At 39.2% G+C, this 20,407-nt stretch overlaps 2 protein-coding genes across 11 annotated transcripts in view; both read left to right on the plus strand.

The window, feature by feature from the left end:
- Window positions 1-2,623, plus strand: part of LOC127413209 (protocadherin beta-3-like) — a 51,218-nt gene extending 48,595 nt beyond the window's left edge. Inside the window, exon 3 of the mRNA XM_051650146.1 lies at window positions 2,480-2,623. The gene's annotated coding sequence lies outside the window, so the exon portion shown is untranslated. The remainder of the gene's footprint in view (window positions 1-2,479) is intronic.
- Window positions 1-20,407, plus strand: part of LOC127413200 (protocadherin gamma-A2-like) — a 144,557-nt gene that overhangs the window by 7,707 nt on the left and 116,443 nt on the right. For 2 of the 10 annotated variants that reach the window (XM_051650111.1, XM_051650113.1), the window contains exons 3-4: window positions 13,189-13,315; window positions 18,403-19,592. The exons of 2 other annotated variants lie outside the window; for them this stretch is intronic. In XM_051650111.1, the coding sequence (XP_051506071.1) occupies window positions 13,189-13,315; window positions 18,403-19,592 (1,317 nt within the window). Of the gene's footprint in view, window positions 1-1,358; window positions 3,797-12,055; window positions 14,226-17,801; window positions 19,593-20,407 lie in introns of those variants that run through there. 6 more of the 10 variants (XM_051650112.1, XM_051650105.1, XM_051650109.1 and 3 more) reach the window with 6 other exon arrangements.

A 20,407-nucleotide genomic window follows, 5' to 3' on the forward strand; every position in this document is an offset into this window, starting at 1 on the left:
ATGTAAAATGGCTAGAAATAGCATTTTAACTTAGCGTAAAGCTGACAATTTACACAAAGTTTATATCCATTTCTGCTGCTCCAAACTTTCTTCAAACTTACTTCTCTGTCTGCTCGTATGAATGAAACACATCATAAGAAAGTGTTTCACTGCTGTTCAAATGCACTTTGGATCGCATCATTTATATGTATAAATGTTTTCCATCTGAAAGGACTAAATATTAAATGAAACAAATGACAATAAAATGCAAAGTAATCTCTTCAGTAATCAAAATACTTTTTGAATGTAACTGTATTCTAATTACCAATGATTTAAATTGTAACTGTAATGGATTACAGTTACTTATATTAAGTATTTTAAATACGTAATCCCGTTACATGTATCCCGTTACTCACCAAACCTGCATATACACCGCTTGAAAATGTTACAAGTATATGTATATATATATATATATATATAGTTGTAACATTTTCAATTGTTTCAAGTATTTTCTAAGTAATAAGAGAACTTTATAAGTCATACCCATTTTTTGAGGTTGGTTTGCGTGTCTATATCAGCGGTGGTCTCTGTTTCTTAATAACTCTTTGGCAAAGTTTGTGATTATTGCTTTGTGATTTATTGATGATTTTAGTCAAGTTCTCTTTTCCTCTCCTTGATGAGCCATTTCATATGATGTATTTGTAAATCGTGTGTTATTCATCTACTTTTCTCTGTCAGTGATGTTTATGGGGTTGATGTGGGAATTAGTGATTCGTTTCAGGTAGGATTATAGATTCCCCTCTATTTACACTATTGTCTGATCAAATGGCCCTACATTTCATAAGTTCATATACTGTACCTATTTGAATTCAAAGCAAACTGCATTCAGAGGTCATGGGCTCGTTTTTTGTTTTAGAAAAAACTGTGTGATTCTTTTTCAAGATGTGACTCTGCAAAAGCAGTGTTTTGTGCTGTTTAAGTTTGCCTGTCATGTCATATACTGTAGCTCTGTGACTTTTATAGGAGTACTATATATATATATATATATTCCTTCTCGTGTCCCAGCCTATGATAATTTTAGCTTTTAGTTGGCCCTTGATTTTGTAGAGCATTATACTGTATGTAGCGTATATCATACTTACTCCACGTTCAGCTACATTTTTTTCAGAGAACTAAATATTATGCAGTTACTTACTTGAACTCTGAGTGTCGCTGTTTACCTGTGATATCACTGACAATACCACATTGCTTCTCTCCACCCTGCTGATGATGTCATATACGGGGATTTCAGCTCGACTCTTTGTAGAAAATCTCGGACACGGGCGGATACTGTGATTCACTACTCTTCTGTGGCATGTTGTAGATTATATTTTCTCTTGTACTTTGTTTGTCTGTGCATATGTCCAGAATGGATTTCAAAATCCTCTGCTTTTATGGTCAGATGTTTGGCCCTTTGTTCTTCGTGCTTATGGCGCACACCGCTTATGGAGACGTGAGCTATTCTTTTCCGGAGGAGATGAAACGCGGATCTGTGATTGGAAATATAGCGAAGGATCTCGGGCTTTATGTGAACAGACTGTCATCTCGTAAGGCTCGTATTGATACTGAAGGAAACAGAAAACGATACTGTGATATTAATCTGAATACTGGAGAACTGACAGTAGCTGAGAGGATCGACAGAGAGGCCCTGTGTAGAGAAAAACGGACATGTTTTCTTTATTTCGAATTTGTTCTAGAATATCCATTGCAATTGCATCGTGTTAATCTCCAAATAGAAGACATAAACGACAATGCACCTATTTTTCCTAAAGATTTTGTCAAACTTGATATTAGTGAATCTGCTGCTAAAGGTGCGCGTTTTCGGGTAAATGAAGCTCGCGATGCAGATATCGGACAAAATTCCGTGAAAAGCTACACACTGCAGAGGAATGAAAATTTTGTTCTTGCTGTGAATTCTGAAACAGGTGATATCAAATATATCGAGCTAGTTTTAGATAAAGAGTTAGATCGCGAACGGGAGAAGGAGATCACTTTAATTCTCACTGCGGTTGATGGTGGGACTCCACCGAGATCAGGTACTGTAGCCATACACGTCACTGTACTGGATGCTAATGATAATGCTCCAGTCTTTAGTCAGGCCGTCTATAAAGTCAGTCTGCCTGAAAATTCTCCTGTAGATACTGTAGTGGTTACTGTGAGCGCTACTGATGCTGATGAGGGACAAAATGGAGAGGTGACATACGAATTTAGTCACATTACTGAAACAGCAAAACAAATATTTTCACTGGATCACAAATCTGGAGAAATTAGGTTGATAGGGTTAGTCGACTTTGAGGATGAGTTCAAATATGAAATTGTTGTTGAAGGAATAGATGGTAATGGTCTTTCATCAGTTGCAAACGTTATTATAGATATTACAGATATAAATGACAATGCCCCCGTTACAGTAATAAAATCTCTGAATAGCCCCATTCCCGAGAATGCGTCACCCGGTACAGAGGTTGGCATCATTAATGTGCAGGACAGAGACTCTGAGAATAACGGACAGGTGCGCTGCTCCATTCAGCAAAACGTCCCATTTAAACTCGTAGCTTCAATCAAAAATTACTATTCTCTGGTGACCACAGGTGAATTAGACCGCGAGCTGGTGTCTGATTATAACATCACAATTACTGCTACTGATGAGGGCTCTCCGCCTTTATCTTCCACTAAGAATATTCACTTCACTGTAGCTGACGTGAATGATAACCCACCTGTATTTGAGGAGCAGAATTACAGAGCTAATGTGCAAGAAAATAACAAACCGGGCTCCTCTGTTTGTTCAGTATCAGCTACAGACCCGGACTGGAGACAGAATGGCACTGTAGTTTATTCTCTGTTGCCCTCTGATGTCAATGGCGCACCGGTGTCCTCCTTTTTATCCATCAACGGAGACACCGGGGTCCTTCATGCCGTGAGGTCGTTTGATTACGAGCAGTTGAGAAGTTTCAAAGTGCTCGTGTTAGCCAGAGACAACGGTTCTCCTCCTCTGAGCAGTAACGTGACCGTGAGTGTCTTCATAACGGATGAGAACGACAACTCCCCTCAGATATTATACCCCTCTCCGGAAGGGAACTCCTTCATGACCGAGATGGTCCCCAAAGCTGCGCAGGCGGGCTCCCTGGTCTCCAAGGTGATCGCCGTGGACGCGGATTCTGGACAGAACGCGTGGCTCTCGTATCACATTATTAAAGCGACTGATCCGGGACTTTTCACTATCGGTGTCCACAGCGGAGAGATCAGGACGCAGCGGGACATTTCTGAATCTGACAGCATGAAACAGAACCTTATTGTCTCCGTGAGAGATAACGGACAGTCCTCTCTCTCAGCCACGTGCGCATTGTATTTACTTATATCAGATAATCTGGCTGAAGTTCCAGAACTGAAAGACATGTCTCATGACGAGAGCAGCTCCAAACTGACGTTTTATTTGATCATCGCGCTGGTGTCCGTTTCCACTTTCTTCCTCACCTTCCTCATCATCATCCTGGCCGTGAGGTTTTGTCGCAGGAGAAAGCCCAGACTGTTGTTTGATGGAGCTGTAGCCATTCCCAGCGCGTATCTCCCTCCAAATTACGCAGACGTGGAGGGCGCGGGAACTCTCCGCAGCACTTACAATTATGACGCATATCTGACCACGGGCTCGCGCACTAGTGACTTCAAGTTCATCAGATCATATAATGAGGGCACGCTGACCTCTGACCTGACTCTGAAAAAGACTCCGTCCTCTGTGGATGATCTTGAAGGGCTTGATGCAGATACAACTAATTTTTCTGAGGTATGATGCATTATTCTTAATTGTATTATTGTTCAGGTTTCAATCTTTAGTGTCTTCAGTGTCTGGAACGATTGAAATGCTTAGACCAAATTTGAATGACTATCCGTATTTTCCCTGTCAGGCTTCTCACATATACTCCTTTTATCATTTGCTTCTAAAATTATTGCTGCTTTTTTTTCTGTCATGCTCCCTATTGCGCAAATCAAAATAAGATATTTCTTGTTGACTTAAAGCAAATTGTTAAGTATATAGTTTCTTCTTTGTTCAATATTCCCCGAGTAACAAAAACTTTACATGCGTAGAGAAGCACACTATAAATGATACACAATATCCTGAATCCTTTATCCCCAAAGGTCAGTAAATATTTAGGATAAAGTGCGTCTATAGTTTACTTTATATTCTGTTTCTTTATTCATTTTAATCAACATAATAACCAATATTTTAGTTTTGTTTGTAAAGATCGTCAGAATACATGTACAGTAGATGTAATATTCACGCTCCCTCGTTGCTGTCCATGGTGCTAAGTTTGTGACACCTTTTATGTTCACAGCGTGAACACAGAGTTATATAGGCTATGATGTGATTAATTTGTTATCATTTGATTTAGTTTATTATTATTGGTTGAGGTCATCACGTATGAAAAGCAGATATGATTTGATCTTTTACTCTATTTTGTTTTTATTATTTATTATTTTTCAATTTTACCCTATGTGCTAAACTTTTTACAGTTATTTGCTTTCTCAGTGCGTTAGGTATTTATATAATCGGTGTGATGGCATCTTATACGATTTCCTAAGATGTTTTATGCATACACTGGAATCATTGGTCCATGAAGTCACTGTGGATATAGACTGTGACATTTCTCCTAATTGTTCAGTGGTTTGTTTTAACAGTGCCACGGATGCTTTGATAAAGAGCTTGTTCTTTGCAATAATGGTTTAATGTAAGTGTATCCTTGCATATGTTCATTCTTGCATGCATATTTAAAAGAGTTTAAGTATTTAGCATATAACATTAGTTCTCTGTTAGTAGCCAAATGTTTTGGATACAAACATACCGTGGCCTTTCCCGCCTTTACCCATCTGTTTTAACAAAGCTAATTCGTTTGCGAGTTGCCTAACGTGTCCATTGACTTTTATCAACATCAAGATTTGAAGTTAAAATTCATAAGAATGTAAAAGGGAAAGTGTATATCTTAGGTTCTGTATTGCACCATTCTGATCTAATTTTGCTTTCACTGGTTCATTGTAATTAATATCGCGGTGTGACAAATGCATTTTTAAAAGTTAAAATGTTCTATATGGTCTTAATTAGTATGAGCTCATAAAAGCTATATGCATAATTGTAAAATAGTTAGAAACAAATGCTTTTTTAGATTAAGTACAGCATATCACAACGCCAGACATATTAACTTTCCAAAAGTATTTCCTGTCAACCAACCTATTACATAAGTGTGCATGCTTATGTTGGGTGTTTATCGGTAGGTTAATCAGTGTCTTTTCTACTAATAGTGCATTGACACTTTTAATTTGTGTGTTATCCACACAATGTGATCAAGTTTTAAAGCATGCTAGCATTTTTGTCCAGTGTATAGCTGTCATAACTGTCGGTCCAGTAGTAACTGATTTCAACTCATTTGTGTTGCTGTCCGTGGTGCTTAAAATAGACTTAGTATTGAAGGGTCTTGTTTGTAGCCTTCCTGGCTTAAGGTACAATGACTGCTTTCAGTTAGCAAAACTAGGATGAATTCATAGCTTTCAGTGATAGATGATTACTTATAGCATCACATCAACTATCTTTATTTCTTTCTCAGACAGTATTTCTGCACTACGCAATTGATTTTAATAGAGTAGCATTAAAGCAGTCTTCCCTACAGACTCATGGTGTCGCTGTTTACCTTTTGTAGAACAAACAAGTGTGTCTTCCCACCCACTTTGTTGTGTCATACACTAAAGGCTATTTGCTACGGAGACGGGAGGTAAAGTCGACATTTTATCTTTGGGTCGTATGTTTTATACCGGTGTTTGCCCTGCAGATATTAGTGAACTTCTATTCTTAAAAAAACAAAACGATTTTCGTGACGTTGGTTGGGCTTATGTGTTTATCTCAAAATGAAGAGAAAAGGAAGGTTTATTTCACTGCTTTCGCTTTGCTTTTGTGTCATGGTGGCGCACACCGCTTATGGAGACGTGAGCTATTCTTTTCCGGAGGAGATGAAACGCGGATCTGTGATTGGAAATATAGCGAAGGATCTCGGGCTTGAAGTGAATAGACTGTCATCTCGAAAGGCTCGCATTGATACTGAAGGAAACAGAAAACGATACTGTGATATTAATCTGAATACTGGAGAACTGACAGTAGCGGAGAGGATCGACAGAGAGGAGATTTGTGGAAAGAAATCTTCATGCGTTATAAAACAGGAGCTCGTGCTGGAAAATCCTTTGGAGCTGCATCGAATCAGTTTACACATTGAAGATGTAAATGATAACGATCCACATTTTGATGAGGCAGTTATTAGAATGGAAATCAGGGAATCAGCGGACAAAGGGGAGCGTTTTCTACTGGAGGAAGCGCACGATCCGGATATAGGGAAGAATTCAGTGCAGTCTTACACTTTGGAAAAAAATGAGCACTTTGTTTTATCGGTTAAATCGAACGATATAGGAGGAAAATACAGTGAACTGGTATTAAATAAAGAGTTGGATCGTGAGCAGCAAAAAGAGGTGACTTTAATTCTCACTGCGGTTGATGGTGGGACTCCACCGAGATCAGGTACTGTAGCCATACACGTCACTGTACTGGATGCTAATGATAATGCTCCAGTCTTTAGTCAGGCCGTCTATAAAGTCAGTCTGCCTGAAAATTCTCCTGTAGATACTGTAGTGGTTACTGTGAGTGCTACTGATGCTGACGAGGGACAAAATGGAGAGATTACTTATGCATTTGGCCATGTTTCTGATGAAGATAAGAAATTATTTGTATTAAATCGCAAGACAGGAGCAATATCTGTTATTGGAGCTGTAAATCATGAGGAGAAATCAGCGTATGAGTTGCGTGTTATAGCAAAAGATGCTTCAGGTTTATCCTCGTACTCAATGGTACTGGTTGAAATTACGGATGTCAATGACAATGCTCCTATTATAGTAATTAAGTCGTTGAATAGCCCAGTTCCCGAGAATGCATCACCCGGTGCAGAGGTTGGCATCATTAATGTGCAGGACAGAGACTCTGAGAATAATGGACAGGTGCGCTGCTCCATTCAGCAAAACGTCCCATTTAAACTCGTAGCTTCAATCAAAAATTACTATTCTCTGGTGACCACAGGTGAATTAGACCGCGAGCTGGTGTCTGATTATAACATCACCATTACTGCTACTGATGAGGGCTCTCCGCCTTTATCTTCCACTAAGAATATTCACTTCACTGTAGCTGACGTGAATGATAACCCACCTGTATTTGAGGAGCAGAATTACAGAGCTAATGTGCAAGAAAATAACAAACCGGGCTCCTCTGTTTGTTCAGTATCAGCTACAGACCCGGACTGGAGACAGAATGGCACTGTAGTTTATTCTCTGTTGCCCTCTGATGTCAATGGCGCACCGGTGTCCTCCTTTTTATCCATCAACGGAGACACCGGGGTCCTTCATGCCGTGAGGTCGTTTGATTACGAGCAGTTGAGAAGTTTCAAAGTGCTCGTGTTAGCCAGAGACAACGGGTCTCCTCCTCTGAGCAGTAACGTGACCGTGAGTGTCTTCATAACGGATGAGAATGACAACTCCCCTCAGATATTATACCCCTCTCCGGAAGGGAACTCCTTCATGACCGAGATGGTCCCCAAAGCTGCGCAGGCGGGCTCCCTGGTCTCCAAGGTGATCGCCGTGGACGCGGATTCTGGACAGAACGCGTGGCTCTCGTATCACATTATTAAAGCGACTGATCCGGGACTTTTCACTATCGGTGTCCACAGCGGAGAGATCAGGACGCAGCGGGACATTTCTGAATCTGACAGCATGAAACAGAACCTTATTGTCTCCGTGAGAGATAACGGACAGTCCTCTCTCTCAGCCACGTGCGCATTGTATTTACTTATATCAGATAATTTGGCTGAAGTTCCAGAACTGAAAGACATGTCTTATGACGAGAGCAGCTCCAAACTGACGTTTTATTTGATCATCGCGCTGGTGTCCGTTTCCACTTTCTTCCTCACCTTCATCATCATCATCCTGGCCGTGAGGTTTTGTCGTAGGAGAAAGCCCAGACTGTTGTTTGATGGAGCTGTAGCCATTCCCAGCGCGTATCTCCCTCCAAATTACGCAGACGTGGAGGGCGCGGGAACTCTCCGCAGCACTTACAATTATGACGCATATCTGACCACGGGCTCGCGCACTAGTGACTTCAAGTTCATCAGATCTTATAATGAGGGCACGCTGACCTCTGACCTGACTCTGAAAAAGACTCCGTCCTCTGTGGATGATCTTGAAGGGCTTGATGCTGATACAACTAATTTTTCTGAGGTATGATTTGTTATTCTTAATAGTAGTATGATTTGCGTCGTCGTTTAAATCTTTTAATTTTTAGAGTTTTTACTGTTTAGATTAATTCAACTAAAGTTGAACGACCATAACTATTTTTTACGTCAGATGCAACTGACTTAATTATTATTATGATTATGATTATTATTGTCGTCGTTGTTGTATATATATATATATATAGTATATATATATATATATATATATATATATATATATATATATATATATATATATATATATATATATATATATACTGTATATTGTATATCTGTTACACTTTACAAGGTTATTTTCGTGAACATTTGTTAACGTTAGTTAACATGAACTAATAATGAATAATAATTTTGTAGCATTTTAAAAATAAAATAAAATGTTTTTACTTGGACATTAGTTAGTGCATTATGAATGAACGTGTGCTACCAATTAGCAACTGTATTTTTCATAAATTTACATTAACCATGATTAATAAATGATGTAAAAATGTGTTGTTAGTTCATGATGCCCTTTGCATTTCTTTTTTACTTCATTTCAAATAGTTAGGTGTATAGTTTTTGCCTGTTATGTCATCTGAGTAACAGAAATGTTTACATGTGTGGAGAAGCACACAATGAATAATAAAAATTGCCCAAATCATTCATCCTCAGTGATCAGTAAATATTTAGGAGAAAGCACATTTGTTTTCAATTTCAATTTAAAAGTAATTTATTTGTATGATTGTGTTAACATACAATATTTCCAAATATTGCTGCAACTGATTTGTAACTGTCCTCCGCCACTAACACCTGGTTACCTGCTTTTGATCCATTTTTGCTGTACTGGAAAACTGTGTCATGAGTTTTGAGAGTTTGTCAGTGTATTTCTCTCTCACCTAAAGAGAAAGTGTGTCTCTGTCTCGACCTCTCCAGTGTCTCTGTGTTCTTTGGAAGGCATGTTTGTCTGTGTCTGCCTTTTTCTATGGCCAGACTGTGATCACTGAGCCTGTATTTGATGAGGATCCATCCCTGCTTTGTATCTCTCACCGTGTAAAGATATTCTTCCAGATTATACTTTTTGTTTAGGGCCCCATAACATTTCAATTTACTTTGGTTTTTACTTTCTTTTTCCCAATGATCCAAATATGATTTTTGTATATATTTTTTTATTTATTAATTAATTAATTCATTCATTCATTCATTTTTTATTATTTTATTTACTCTCAGGGCCTAGTTCTCAAAGTAGTTCTCCAGCAGGTCAAAGTGCTGTTGTAGTTCTTGTGCAACAGCTGACAGCAGTACCAGGTCTTCTGCATAGTGCAGAAATTTCAGTTATGATTTATTTCGTGTGTTGCAGATTGTTGCAGTAGCACTGCTAACTCATTAATGTATTAATTGAACAGAGTTGGACTCAAATTGTAGCCCTGTCTCACTCCACACCCTTGAGTGAAGAATTATGTTCTTTTAATGCCAATTTTAACTCAGCACCTGTTGTCTGAATACATGGATTTAATTGTCACACATTTGACCCCATTTGCCACATTGTAGAGTTGCATAATATACACTCACTAAGCCCTTTATTAGGAACACTATGGTCCTAATAAGGTGCCCAACAAGGTCTTCTGTTTTGTAGCACATCCGCCTCATGGTTCAACATGTTGTGCATTCTGAGATGCTATTCTGCTCACTACAATTATGCAGAGTGGTTAGCTGAGTTACTGTAGCCTTTCTGTTAGTTCGAAACAGTCTGGCCATTCTCCACTGAACGTGCTCATCAACAAGGCGTTTCCTTCCGCAGAACTGCCACTCACTGGATGTTTTTGGTTTTTGGCATAATTCTTATTGAACTCTAGAGACTGTTCAGCAGTTACAGAAATACTCAAAACAGCCCATCTGGCACCAACAATCATGCCATGGTCGAAATCACTGAGATCACATTTTTTCTCCATTCTGATGGTTGATGTGAACATTAACTGAAACTCCTGACCCACATCTGAATGATTTTATGCATTGCACTGCTGCCATACGATTGGCTGATTAGATAATCGCATGAATAAGTAGGTGTACAGGTCTTCCTAATAAAGTGCTTAGTGAGTGTAGACTATCATGCCAAATTGAATCAAACTCTTTTTATTTAATCAACAAAACATGCATACATTTTTCCTTTGCTGGTTGACTAGAGTATGTTGAGTGTGAATGTGGTTTGTGGTGCATTGAATCCAATCTGACTCTTACTCAAGACATTGTGCTTGGTAAGGAAGGCCTATATCCATGCATTCAGAATACAATAGAAAGTCTGCCGGAGATTACTGTTCACACAAATGCCTCGGTAGTTATTGGTGTCAAATTTGTCTCCACTCTTGTATAACAGGTGTATTAAACCCGTATTCCAGGTATAAGGAAAGTAGCCATTTTGCAGAACAAGATTGAACAGTTTTCATAAGGCCTCCTGCATTACTGCATTTCTGTTCTGATATTTTCAGAACAACAAGCCTTTCTTGGTTTTAGTTTATTAAGTGCATCTGTCAGTTCTTCTGAGCTAATCTAATAGTCTAAAGGGTTTTAGTTATTTTTGATTCCAAGTGACTCCAGTTCCAATTGTTAATGTTTTTCTGATCAGATGTGAGATTTACTGTAGAAATATCTTTAAATACTTTATTTTTTATTTTTATTTTTTATTTTATTTTTAATTAAGGTTGCTCAATTTTTCCCAGAATTTATTATTATTAGTCTTCAATTTGATATGGTTCAGATGTTTTTTTGTGTGCTTCTCAATAATTTTGTCTGGTTTCAGCTCTGTGACACTCTGGGGTTTTGGTTTGGAAAGCTATATGCGTAGTTTTCTTTTAATTTTACATTATCCAACAAAAATTGTATCCGTTATATTCTGTTAGTTTCATACATTATTCCTACTCAACATAATATAGCAATATTTTTAGCAAATTTTTTTTTGGTTTGTTTGTTGTTGTTTTTTGTACTGTATGTCTGAATGAATCTTAAACTAATGTGAAACTTGAATGCGTGGTAAAATTATTTTGCAAAACTATCTATGCAAGTATGTATGTAATTGACTGATGTTGGTAGATCACTGCTGGATTGATGGTTTGTGAAAGTTAATTGGCTAGTGGTTTTAATTTAGAGCTAATTTTCTTCTATCCACAGACCATATCCCTCTATTGTTACAGATTTAAGACTTATTATTATTATTATTATTATTATTAATTCAGTAGTGCTGGAGGTGTTATAGGGGCTCAACTCGTTTATAATAGTGGCGCTGTCCATGGTGCTGCAGAAATGTGAAACTTCGATTCTTTTTGTCTTATTGTTTTGAGGTGATATCGTTTGTCCAGATCGAACGGTTAGAATATACATTTGAGAATATAGTTTTTTCTCTCTCTAAGATACATAAAATTAGTTTATTTTATAACAGCAGATTTCTTTTTATTATTATTTAGCGTTTTTCACGATACAATGGGTAGTACTTTGCAAAATAATATCTTTATCCCAGAAAACTTTGTTTATATTCTAATTATTGTCAAAGTTAATTTTAAAAAGTAAGGTTTTGAGCCTCGTGGTGTCGCTGTGCACCTGCTTAGTGAAGTGATGGTTATTTCTCCACCCACAAATATTACCATTTCCTTTTGTACGCCCGGATTTTTTGTGGTCTCAGACGCCATATCTATGGTCGAGAGCGCTCGCTTTTTTAGTACGTGCTGAATATTTGGATAGCCTTTGTTAATATTTGTGGGAAGGAATCTGTTTAAGCAGACGTGTCCGTCATTCCTGTGCTGAAATGAAGAACAAAGGATTGTTACCGGTTTCTTTTGGACTGCTGTTTTTTCTCTTCGTCTTTGTCATGGCGCACACCGCGTTTGGAGACGTGAGCTATTCTTTTCCGGAGGAGATGAAACGCGGATCTGTGATTGGAAATATAGCGAAGGATCTCGGGCTTGATGTGAAACAATTATCATCTCGAAAGGCTCGAATTGATACTGAAGGAAACAGAAAACGATACTGTGATATTAATCTGAATACTGGAGAACTGACAGTAGCGGAGAGAATGGACAGAGAAAGTCTTTGTGGAAAGAAATCTTCATGCGTTATAAAACAGGAGCTCGTGCTGGAAAATCCTTTACAATTACACCGTCTCACTTTACATGTCCAGGATATTAATGACAACACCCCTGAATATTCTAAGAACATAATTACAATTGAAATCGGAGAATCCTCATTTAAAGGCACACGGTTTTTATTGGAGGAAGCAGACGATGCTGACATCGGGCAGAATTCTGTTCAAGGGTATAGTCTGCAGAAAAACAATTATTTCACGCTGTCCGTTCAAAGTAATGTCGTTGGTGGGAAATTTGCAGAGTTAGCGTTAGAAAAAGAATTGGATCGTGAGCAACAAAATGAGATAACCTTAATTCTCACTGCGGTTGATGGTGGGACTCCACCGAGATCAGGTACTGTAGCCATACACGTCACTGTACTGGATGCTAATGATAATGCTCCAGTCTTTAGTCAGGCCGTCTATAAAGTCAGTCTGCCTGAAAATTCTCCTGTAGATACTGTAGTGGTTACTGTGAGTGCTACTGATGCTGACGAGGGACAAAATGGAGAGGTGACATATGAATTTGGTCGCGTTTTAGAAGAATATAAAAATTTGTTTTCTCTTGATCGTAAAACCGGTATTATTAAAATTACTGGTAAAGTTGACTATGAGGAAGAGACAACAGTTGAGTTACGGATAATAGCAAAAGATGGGCCTGGTCTGACATCTTATAGCAATGTAATTGTGGATATTATTGACATTAATGACAATATTCCTTTTATTACAATTAAGTCTTTAAATAGCCCCATTCCCGAGAATGCATCACCCGGTACAGAGGTTGGCATCATTAATGTGCAGGACAGAGACTCTGAGAATAACGGACAGGTGCGCTGCTCCATTCAGCAAAACGTCCCATTTAAACTCGTACCTTCAATCAAAAATTACTATTCTCTGGTGACCACAGGTGAATTAGACCGCGAGCTGGTGTCTGATTATAACATCACAATTACTGCTACTGATGAGGGCTCTCCGCCTTTATCTTCCACTAAGAATATTCACTTCACTGTAGCTGATGTGAATGATAACCCACCTGTATTTGAGGAGCAGAATTACAGAGCTAATGTGCAAGAAAATAACAAACCGGGCTCCTCTGTTTGTTCAGTATCAGCTACAGACCCGGACTGGAGACAGAATGGCACTGTAGTTTATTCTCTGTTGCCCTCTGATGTCAATGGCGCACCGGTGTCCTCCTTTTTATCCATTAACGGAGACACCGGGGTCCTTCATGCCGTGAGGTCGTTTGATTACGAGCAGTTGAGAAGTTTCAAAGTGCTCGTGTTAGCCAGAGACAACGGGTCTCCTCCTCTGAGCAGTAACGTGACCGTGAGTGTCTTCATAACGGATGAGAATGACAACTCCCCTCAGATATTATACCCCTCTCCGGAAGGGAACTCCTTCATGACCGAGATGGTCCCCAAAGCTGCGCAGGCGGGCTCCCTGGTCTCCAAGGTGATCGCCGTGGACGCGGATTCTGGACAGAACGCGTGGCTCTCGTATCACATTATTAAAGCGACTGATCCGGGACTTTTCACTATCGGTGTCCACAGCGGAGAGATCAGGGCGCAGCGGGACATTTCTGAATCTGACAGCATGAAACAGAACCTTATTGTCTCCGTGAGAGATAACGGACAGTCCTCTCTCTCAGCCACGTGCGCATTGTATTTACTTATATCAGATAATTTGGCTGAAGTTCCAGAACTGAAAGACATGTCTCATGATGAGAGCAGCTCCAAACTGACGTTTTATTTGATCATCGCGCTGGTGTCCGTTTCCACTTTCTTCCTCACCTTCCTCATCATCATTCTGGCCGTGAGGTTTTGTCGTAGGAGAAAGCCCAGACTGTTGTTTGATGGAGCTGTAGCCATTCCCAGCGCGTATCTCCCTCCAAATTACGCAGACGTGGAGGGCGCGGGAACTCTCCGCAGCACTTACAATTATGACGCATATCTGACCACGGGCTCGCGCACTAGTGACTTCAAGTTCGTCAGATCTTATAATGAGGGCACGCTGACCTCTGACCTGACTTTGAAAAAGGCTCAGACTTCTGTGGATGATCTTGAAGGGCTTGATGGAGATAACTTTTCTGAGGTATGATGCGTTATTCTTAATAGTAGTATGATTGTCGTTGTTTACATCTTTTAAAGTTTAGAGTCTTCACTGTTTGGATTGATTGAAGTGGTACGATTGCTTAGATCAGAGTGGAACAACATTATTATTATTATTATTTTTTTTTTTTTTTAATTGTCAACACTTTACAACAAGGTTGTGTTCATTAACATTAGTTAACTACATTATGAACATATATGAACCAACAATGAACAAAACTTTACGCCATTTATTAATATTATTTCATGTTAATTTCAACACAGGCCTACACCAATTCACTTTTTAAATCATTTTTATATGTTAATATTAGTTATTGCTTTATGAACTAACATGAACAAACAATTAACAATTGTATTTTTATACATTAATAATATCCAGAATTAATAAATTATGCAAAAAAATAAATAAATAAATAAATAAATAATAATAATAATATATATATATATTGTTAGTTCACCATACCTATTGTCAGAAAAAGAGAGGCTCAGGACCCAAACGCAGAGTGAAAAATAATGGTTTATTTAATACAGAAATAAAACACAAAAATCCAACATAAAACTCCCACAAGGGGGGAAAAATAACAAACACAAACTACCCTGTAGGGGAAAACGTAAAGTAATTAATCCAGGCTGGGACAGGGGAAACAGGACCGAGGTAGGGATGGGAATAAACAAACAGGACCAACAGACCAACAAGACGGGACCAACTGAAACATAACAGTCCGACTGGATACAACAGCACACAAGACTGGAAACAAGACAAACTGGCACTGGACAGCAAACACGAGGAGACTAAAATAAGGAGAGAAATCAAACAGGTTAACAGGGGATAGGTGAGGCAAATTAACTAATAATAAGCAAACAAGGAGGCGTGATATGACGTAAGACAGAGAGACACGCGGCAGTACAGAAACAAAACAAAGCCACGTGCTCTCACAAGACAACAAAACACCCGAATGGCATGAGTGCACATTGCCAAGACAATAAGGCAATATACGCTCATGCCAACCGACAAACAAGATGAGAGAATGCGTAACAACGCCAAACAAAGCGATGCCACGCATTCTCACACTAAACGAAACCTGAGCGTGCATCAAGAGGCAAACGCCACGTGATGCATGCAACAGGTGACAAGACAGGACACCTGTGTGAGAGTTCGGCCACACACAAACCCGAAATCTCAGACAGAAGTGATCGAACCTCAGAACAACGTGAAGACAGCTCGCGACCCAGACGCGCAACGCAAGGCGCACCATGTTTGCGAGAGACAGACATATACTATTGACGTGAGTGCATGCTGCCATAAGCGCGATGCACCCATGTCAATAATAGACAGACATGGAGCATGGGTGTCCGGATGCCAACACAGACTGAAACTGAACAAGACAGAAAGTCAGGACCCAGACACAACACTCCAGATATGAAACAAGACAGACCGAAGAGCACATGGCAGGGAATACAACCAAAACCGTGCACTCACACAAAGACAGACAATGAAACACAAGACAGACATGGGATGATGGTGCCACGGTCCTGTCAGACAAACACATAGACTAACAGAGTGACAGGACCGTGACACCTATTGCATTTCTTTTCGAATACATTGCAAATGATTAGGTGTATAGTTTAAACTTCATGTTGATGTTGTCTGCCAGAAACCTTTTAGAGAAGCACACAATAAATTATAAAACATTTCCTGAATCATTTATCATCAGTAAATATTTATAATAAAGCATGTTTATTCTTTGTGTTCTGTTATCTTCATACATTATACTCAATATAATATACCATTATTATTATATTTGAGAATTTTTGTACCAAAAGCTCAAACTAACGTGAAACTTTACCCACTGTAATTCTTCTCACAAGACTATTTATGCAGGTATGTATGTAATTGATAGATAGCGGTGCTGTATGTGACTATTGGATTTATTCTTTGTACAAGTTAATGGGCTGGTAGATTTAATTATGAGCTCACTTTCTTCTAACCTAAGATCATATCCCTCAATTGCAATCATTGTTTATCAAACCCACAAAGGCTTCCAGATAGACTTAGTTTATTATTATTATTATTATTATTATTATTATTATTTTCAGTAGTGCTGGAGGTGTTATTGGGCTAGGGGCTCAAATCGTCAATATTAGGGACGCTGTCCATGGTGCTGCAGAAATGTGAGGGCTCATTTCACACTTTCACGTTGTTCTGAGTTGATATCGTTTGTCCAGATTGGACGGTGAGGAGATATATATATATATATATATATATATATATATATATATATATATATATATATATATATATATATATATATATTTTACAACTGCATATTTTTTTCACGGACCAGTAGGTGGTCATTTTCAAAATAGTTTCTTTATCCCAGAGTGCTTTGTTTATATTCTAATTATTGTCAGAGTTAATTTTAAAAAGTAAGGTTTTGAGCCTCGTGGTGTCGCTGTGCACCTGCTTAGTGAAGTGATGGTGATTTCTCCACCCACAAATATTACCATTTCCTTTTGTACGCCCGGATTTTTTTGTGGTCTCAGACCTTTCTATGGTCGAGAGCGCTCGCTTTTTTAGTACGTGCTGAATATTTGGATAGCCTTTGTTAATATTTGTGGGAAGGAATCTGTTTAAGCAGACGTGTCCGTCATTTCTGTGCTGAAATGAAGAACAAAGGATTGTTACCGGTTTCTTTTGGACTGCTGTTTTTTCTCTTCGTCTTTGTCATGGCGCACACCGCGTTTGGAGACGTGAGCTATTCTTTTCCGGAGGAGATGAAACGCGGATCTGTGATTGGAAATATAGCAAAGGATCTCGGGCTCGATGTGAACAGACTGTCATCTCGAAAGGCTCGAATTCATACCGAAGGTAACAGAAAACGATACTGTGATGTTAATCTGAATACTGGAGAACTGACAGTAGCGGAGAGGATCGACAGAGAAATTCTTTGTGGACAGAAATCTTCATGCGTTATAAAACAGGAGCTCGTGCTGGAAAATCCTCTTGAATCTCATCGCATTGATATAAATGTTCAAGATATAAATGACAATTCTCCTCTATTTAAAAAGAATGTTATAAAACTCGAAATCAGAGAATCGGCTGACCGGGGGGCTCGTTTTTTACTGGAGGAAGCTCACGATGCGGACATAGGAACTAATTCGGTCCAAAACTACAATTTAGCTAGGAATGAATATTTTGAATTGGCTGTTACTGCAAAAGCAACTGGAAAATTTTACGGTGAAATGGTACTACAAAAGGAATTAGATCGTGAGCATCAAAAAGAGGTGTCTTTAATTCTCACTGCGGTTGATGGTGGGACTCCACCGAGATCAGGTACTGTAGCCATACACGTCACTGTACTGGATGCTAATGATAATGCTCCAGTCTTTAGTCAGGCCGTCTATAAAGTCAATCTGCCTGAAAATTCTCCTGTAGATACTGTAGTGGTTACTGTGAGTGCTACTGATGCTGACGAGGGACAAAATGGAGAAGTGACATACGAATTTGGACATGTTTCTGAAAATGACATGGCAATATTTTCTGTCGGTTCAAATACTGGCAAAATAACTTTAATAGGGTCTCTTGACTATGAGGAGGAGTCCTCTTTTGAGCTGCCGATTCAAGCCACGGATGGATTGGGAATGGTAACGTATGGAACTGTAGTTATTGAGATATCTGACATTAATGACAATGCTCCCCTTATAGTAATTACATCTTTAAATAGCCCTATTCCAGAGAACGTGTCACCCGGTACAGAGGTTGGCATCATTAATGTGCAGGACAGAGACTCTGAGAATAACGGACAGGTGCGCTGCTCCATTCAGCAAAACGTCCCATTTAAACTCGTAGCTTCAATCAAAAATTACTATTCTCTGGTGACCACAGGTGAATTAGACCGCGAGCTGGTGTCTGATTATAACATCACAATTACTGCTACTGATGAGGGCTCTCCGCCTTTATCTTCCACTAAGAATATTCACTTCACTGTAGCTGACGTGAATGATAACCCACCTGTATTTGAGGAGCAGAATTACAGAGCTAATGTGCAAGAAAATAACAAACCGGGCTCCTCTATTTGTTCAGTATCAGCTACAGACCCGGACTGGAGACAGAATGGCACTGTAGTTTATTCTCTGTTGCCCTCTGATGTCAATGGCGCACCGGTGTCCTCCTTTTTATCCATTAACGGAGACACCGGGGTCCTTCATGCCGTGAGGTCGTTTGATTACGAGCAGTTGAGAAGTTTCAAAGTGCTCGTGTTAGCCAGAGACAACGGGTCTCCTCCTCTGAGCAGTAACGTGACCGTGAGTGTCTTCATAACGGATGAGAATGACAACTCCCCTCAGATATTATACCCCTCTCCGGAAGGGAACTCCTTCATGACCGAGATGGTCCCCAAAGCTGCGCAGGCGGGCTCCCTGGTCTCCAAGGTGATCGCCGTGGACGCGGATTCTGGACAGAACGCGTGGCTCTCGTATCACATTATTAAAGCGACTGATCCGGGACTTTTCACTATCGGTGTCCACAGCGGAGAGATCAGGACGCAGCGGGACATTTCTGAATCTGACAGCATGAAACAGAACCTTGTTGTCTCCGTGAGAGATAACGGACAGTCCTCTCTCTCAGCCACGTGCGCATTGTATTTACTTATATCAGATAATTTGGCTGAAGTTCCAGAACTGAAAGACATGTCTCATGACGAGAGCAGCTCCAAACTGACGTTTTATTTGATCATCGCGCTGGTGTCCGTTTCCACTTTCTTCCTCACCTTCCTCATCATCATCCTGGCCGTGAGGTTTTGTCGCAGGAGAAAGCCCAGACTGTTGTTTGATGGAGCTGTAGCCATTCCCAGCGCGTATCTCCCTCCAAATTACGCAGACGTGGAGGGCGCGGGAACTCTCCGCAGCACTTACAATTATGACGCATATCTGACCACGGGCTCGCGCACTAGTGACTTCAAGTTCGTCAGATCTTATAATGAGGGCACGCTGACCTCTGACCTGACTCTGAAAAAGACTCAGACTTCTGTGGATGATCTTAATGATCTTGAAGAGGGCGCAGAGAGTATATGTCAGGTATGTTGATTTCTCTCTGACTCTCTTTGTTGAGCTATTGAGCTTTTCAATAATTTTGTCTTGATCTGGCTCGTGTAATGTTTACTTTTCCTGGGAACATTAATTTAATGTAGATGTGAAACTAATTTTTATTTTAGGTAAACTTTACCACGAGTGCGGATTTAATGTAGGGTATGCTTTAATCAGCAAAGTCATATTGTCAAGTGCAATGATAACTACAAAAGCATGGAAAATGTTTATTTTTTTATTTTTATTTATTTATTTATTTATTTATTTATTATTATTATTATTATTATTATTCAGTTAACGAAAAACATCATTGTTTTCTTTTTTAAGATATGGTTTATGTAAACAGGTTCCTTTTCTTTTTTTTTTTTTTTTAAGTTGTATTTGTTTTGGATTTCAGGGGCATTATTAGTTATTTATAGAAAGTGCAATGTTCTCTTTTAAATGCCGAGTTTTATCTCTCTCCCTGTAAGAACATAACGTATCCGATTTTTCCCCCCATTATGCCTTTGAAGCATTTAGCAATGAGTTTTAATTTAAAATTTGTTTGTGCTTTGCAATTCGCTCTTGCACCACCATCCCCAAGTCATCAATACATGTGCCAAAAAGTTCTGCTCACATTGTTTCGCTGCAGCATGGTTTTCTCAATTTAATTGTTTTATTTCATGGCTTATGTGCTGAGATTTATTTTATATTATCTTGTTCATATGGAGATTCAAGCAGTTATTGTACATACCACAATTTGTTGGTGATTATATGGCGTATTAACTACCATGTCGCTGTCCATGGTAATGATGTGTTTTAGCGCA

This window comes from Myxocyprinus asiaticus, chromosome 22 (assembly GCF_019703515.2).
Source record: "Myxocyprinus asiaticus isolate MX2 ecotype Aquarium Trade chromosome 22, UBuf_Myxa_2, whole genome shotgun sequence".
Lineage (NCBI taxonomy): Eukaryota > Metazoa > Chordata > Actinopteri > Cypriniformes > Catostomidae > Myxocyprinus > Myxocyprinus asiaticus.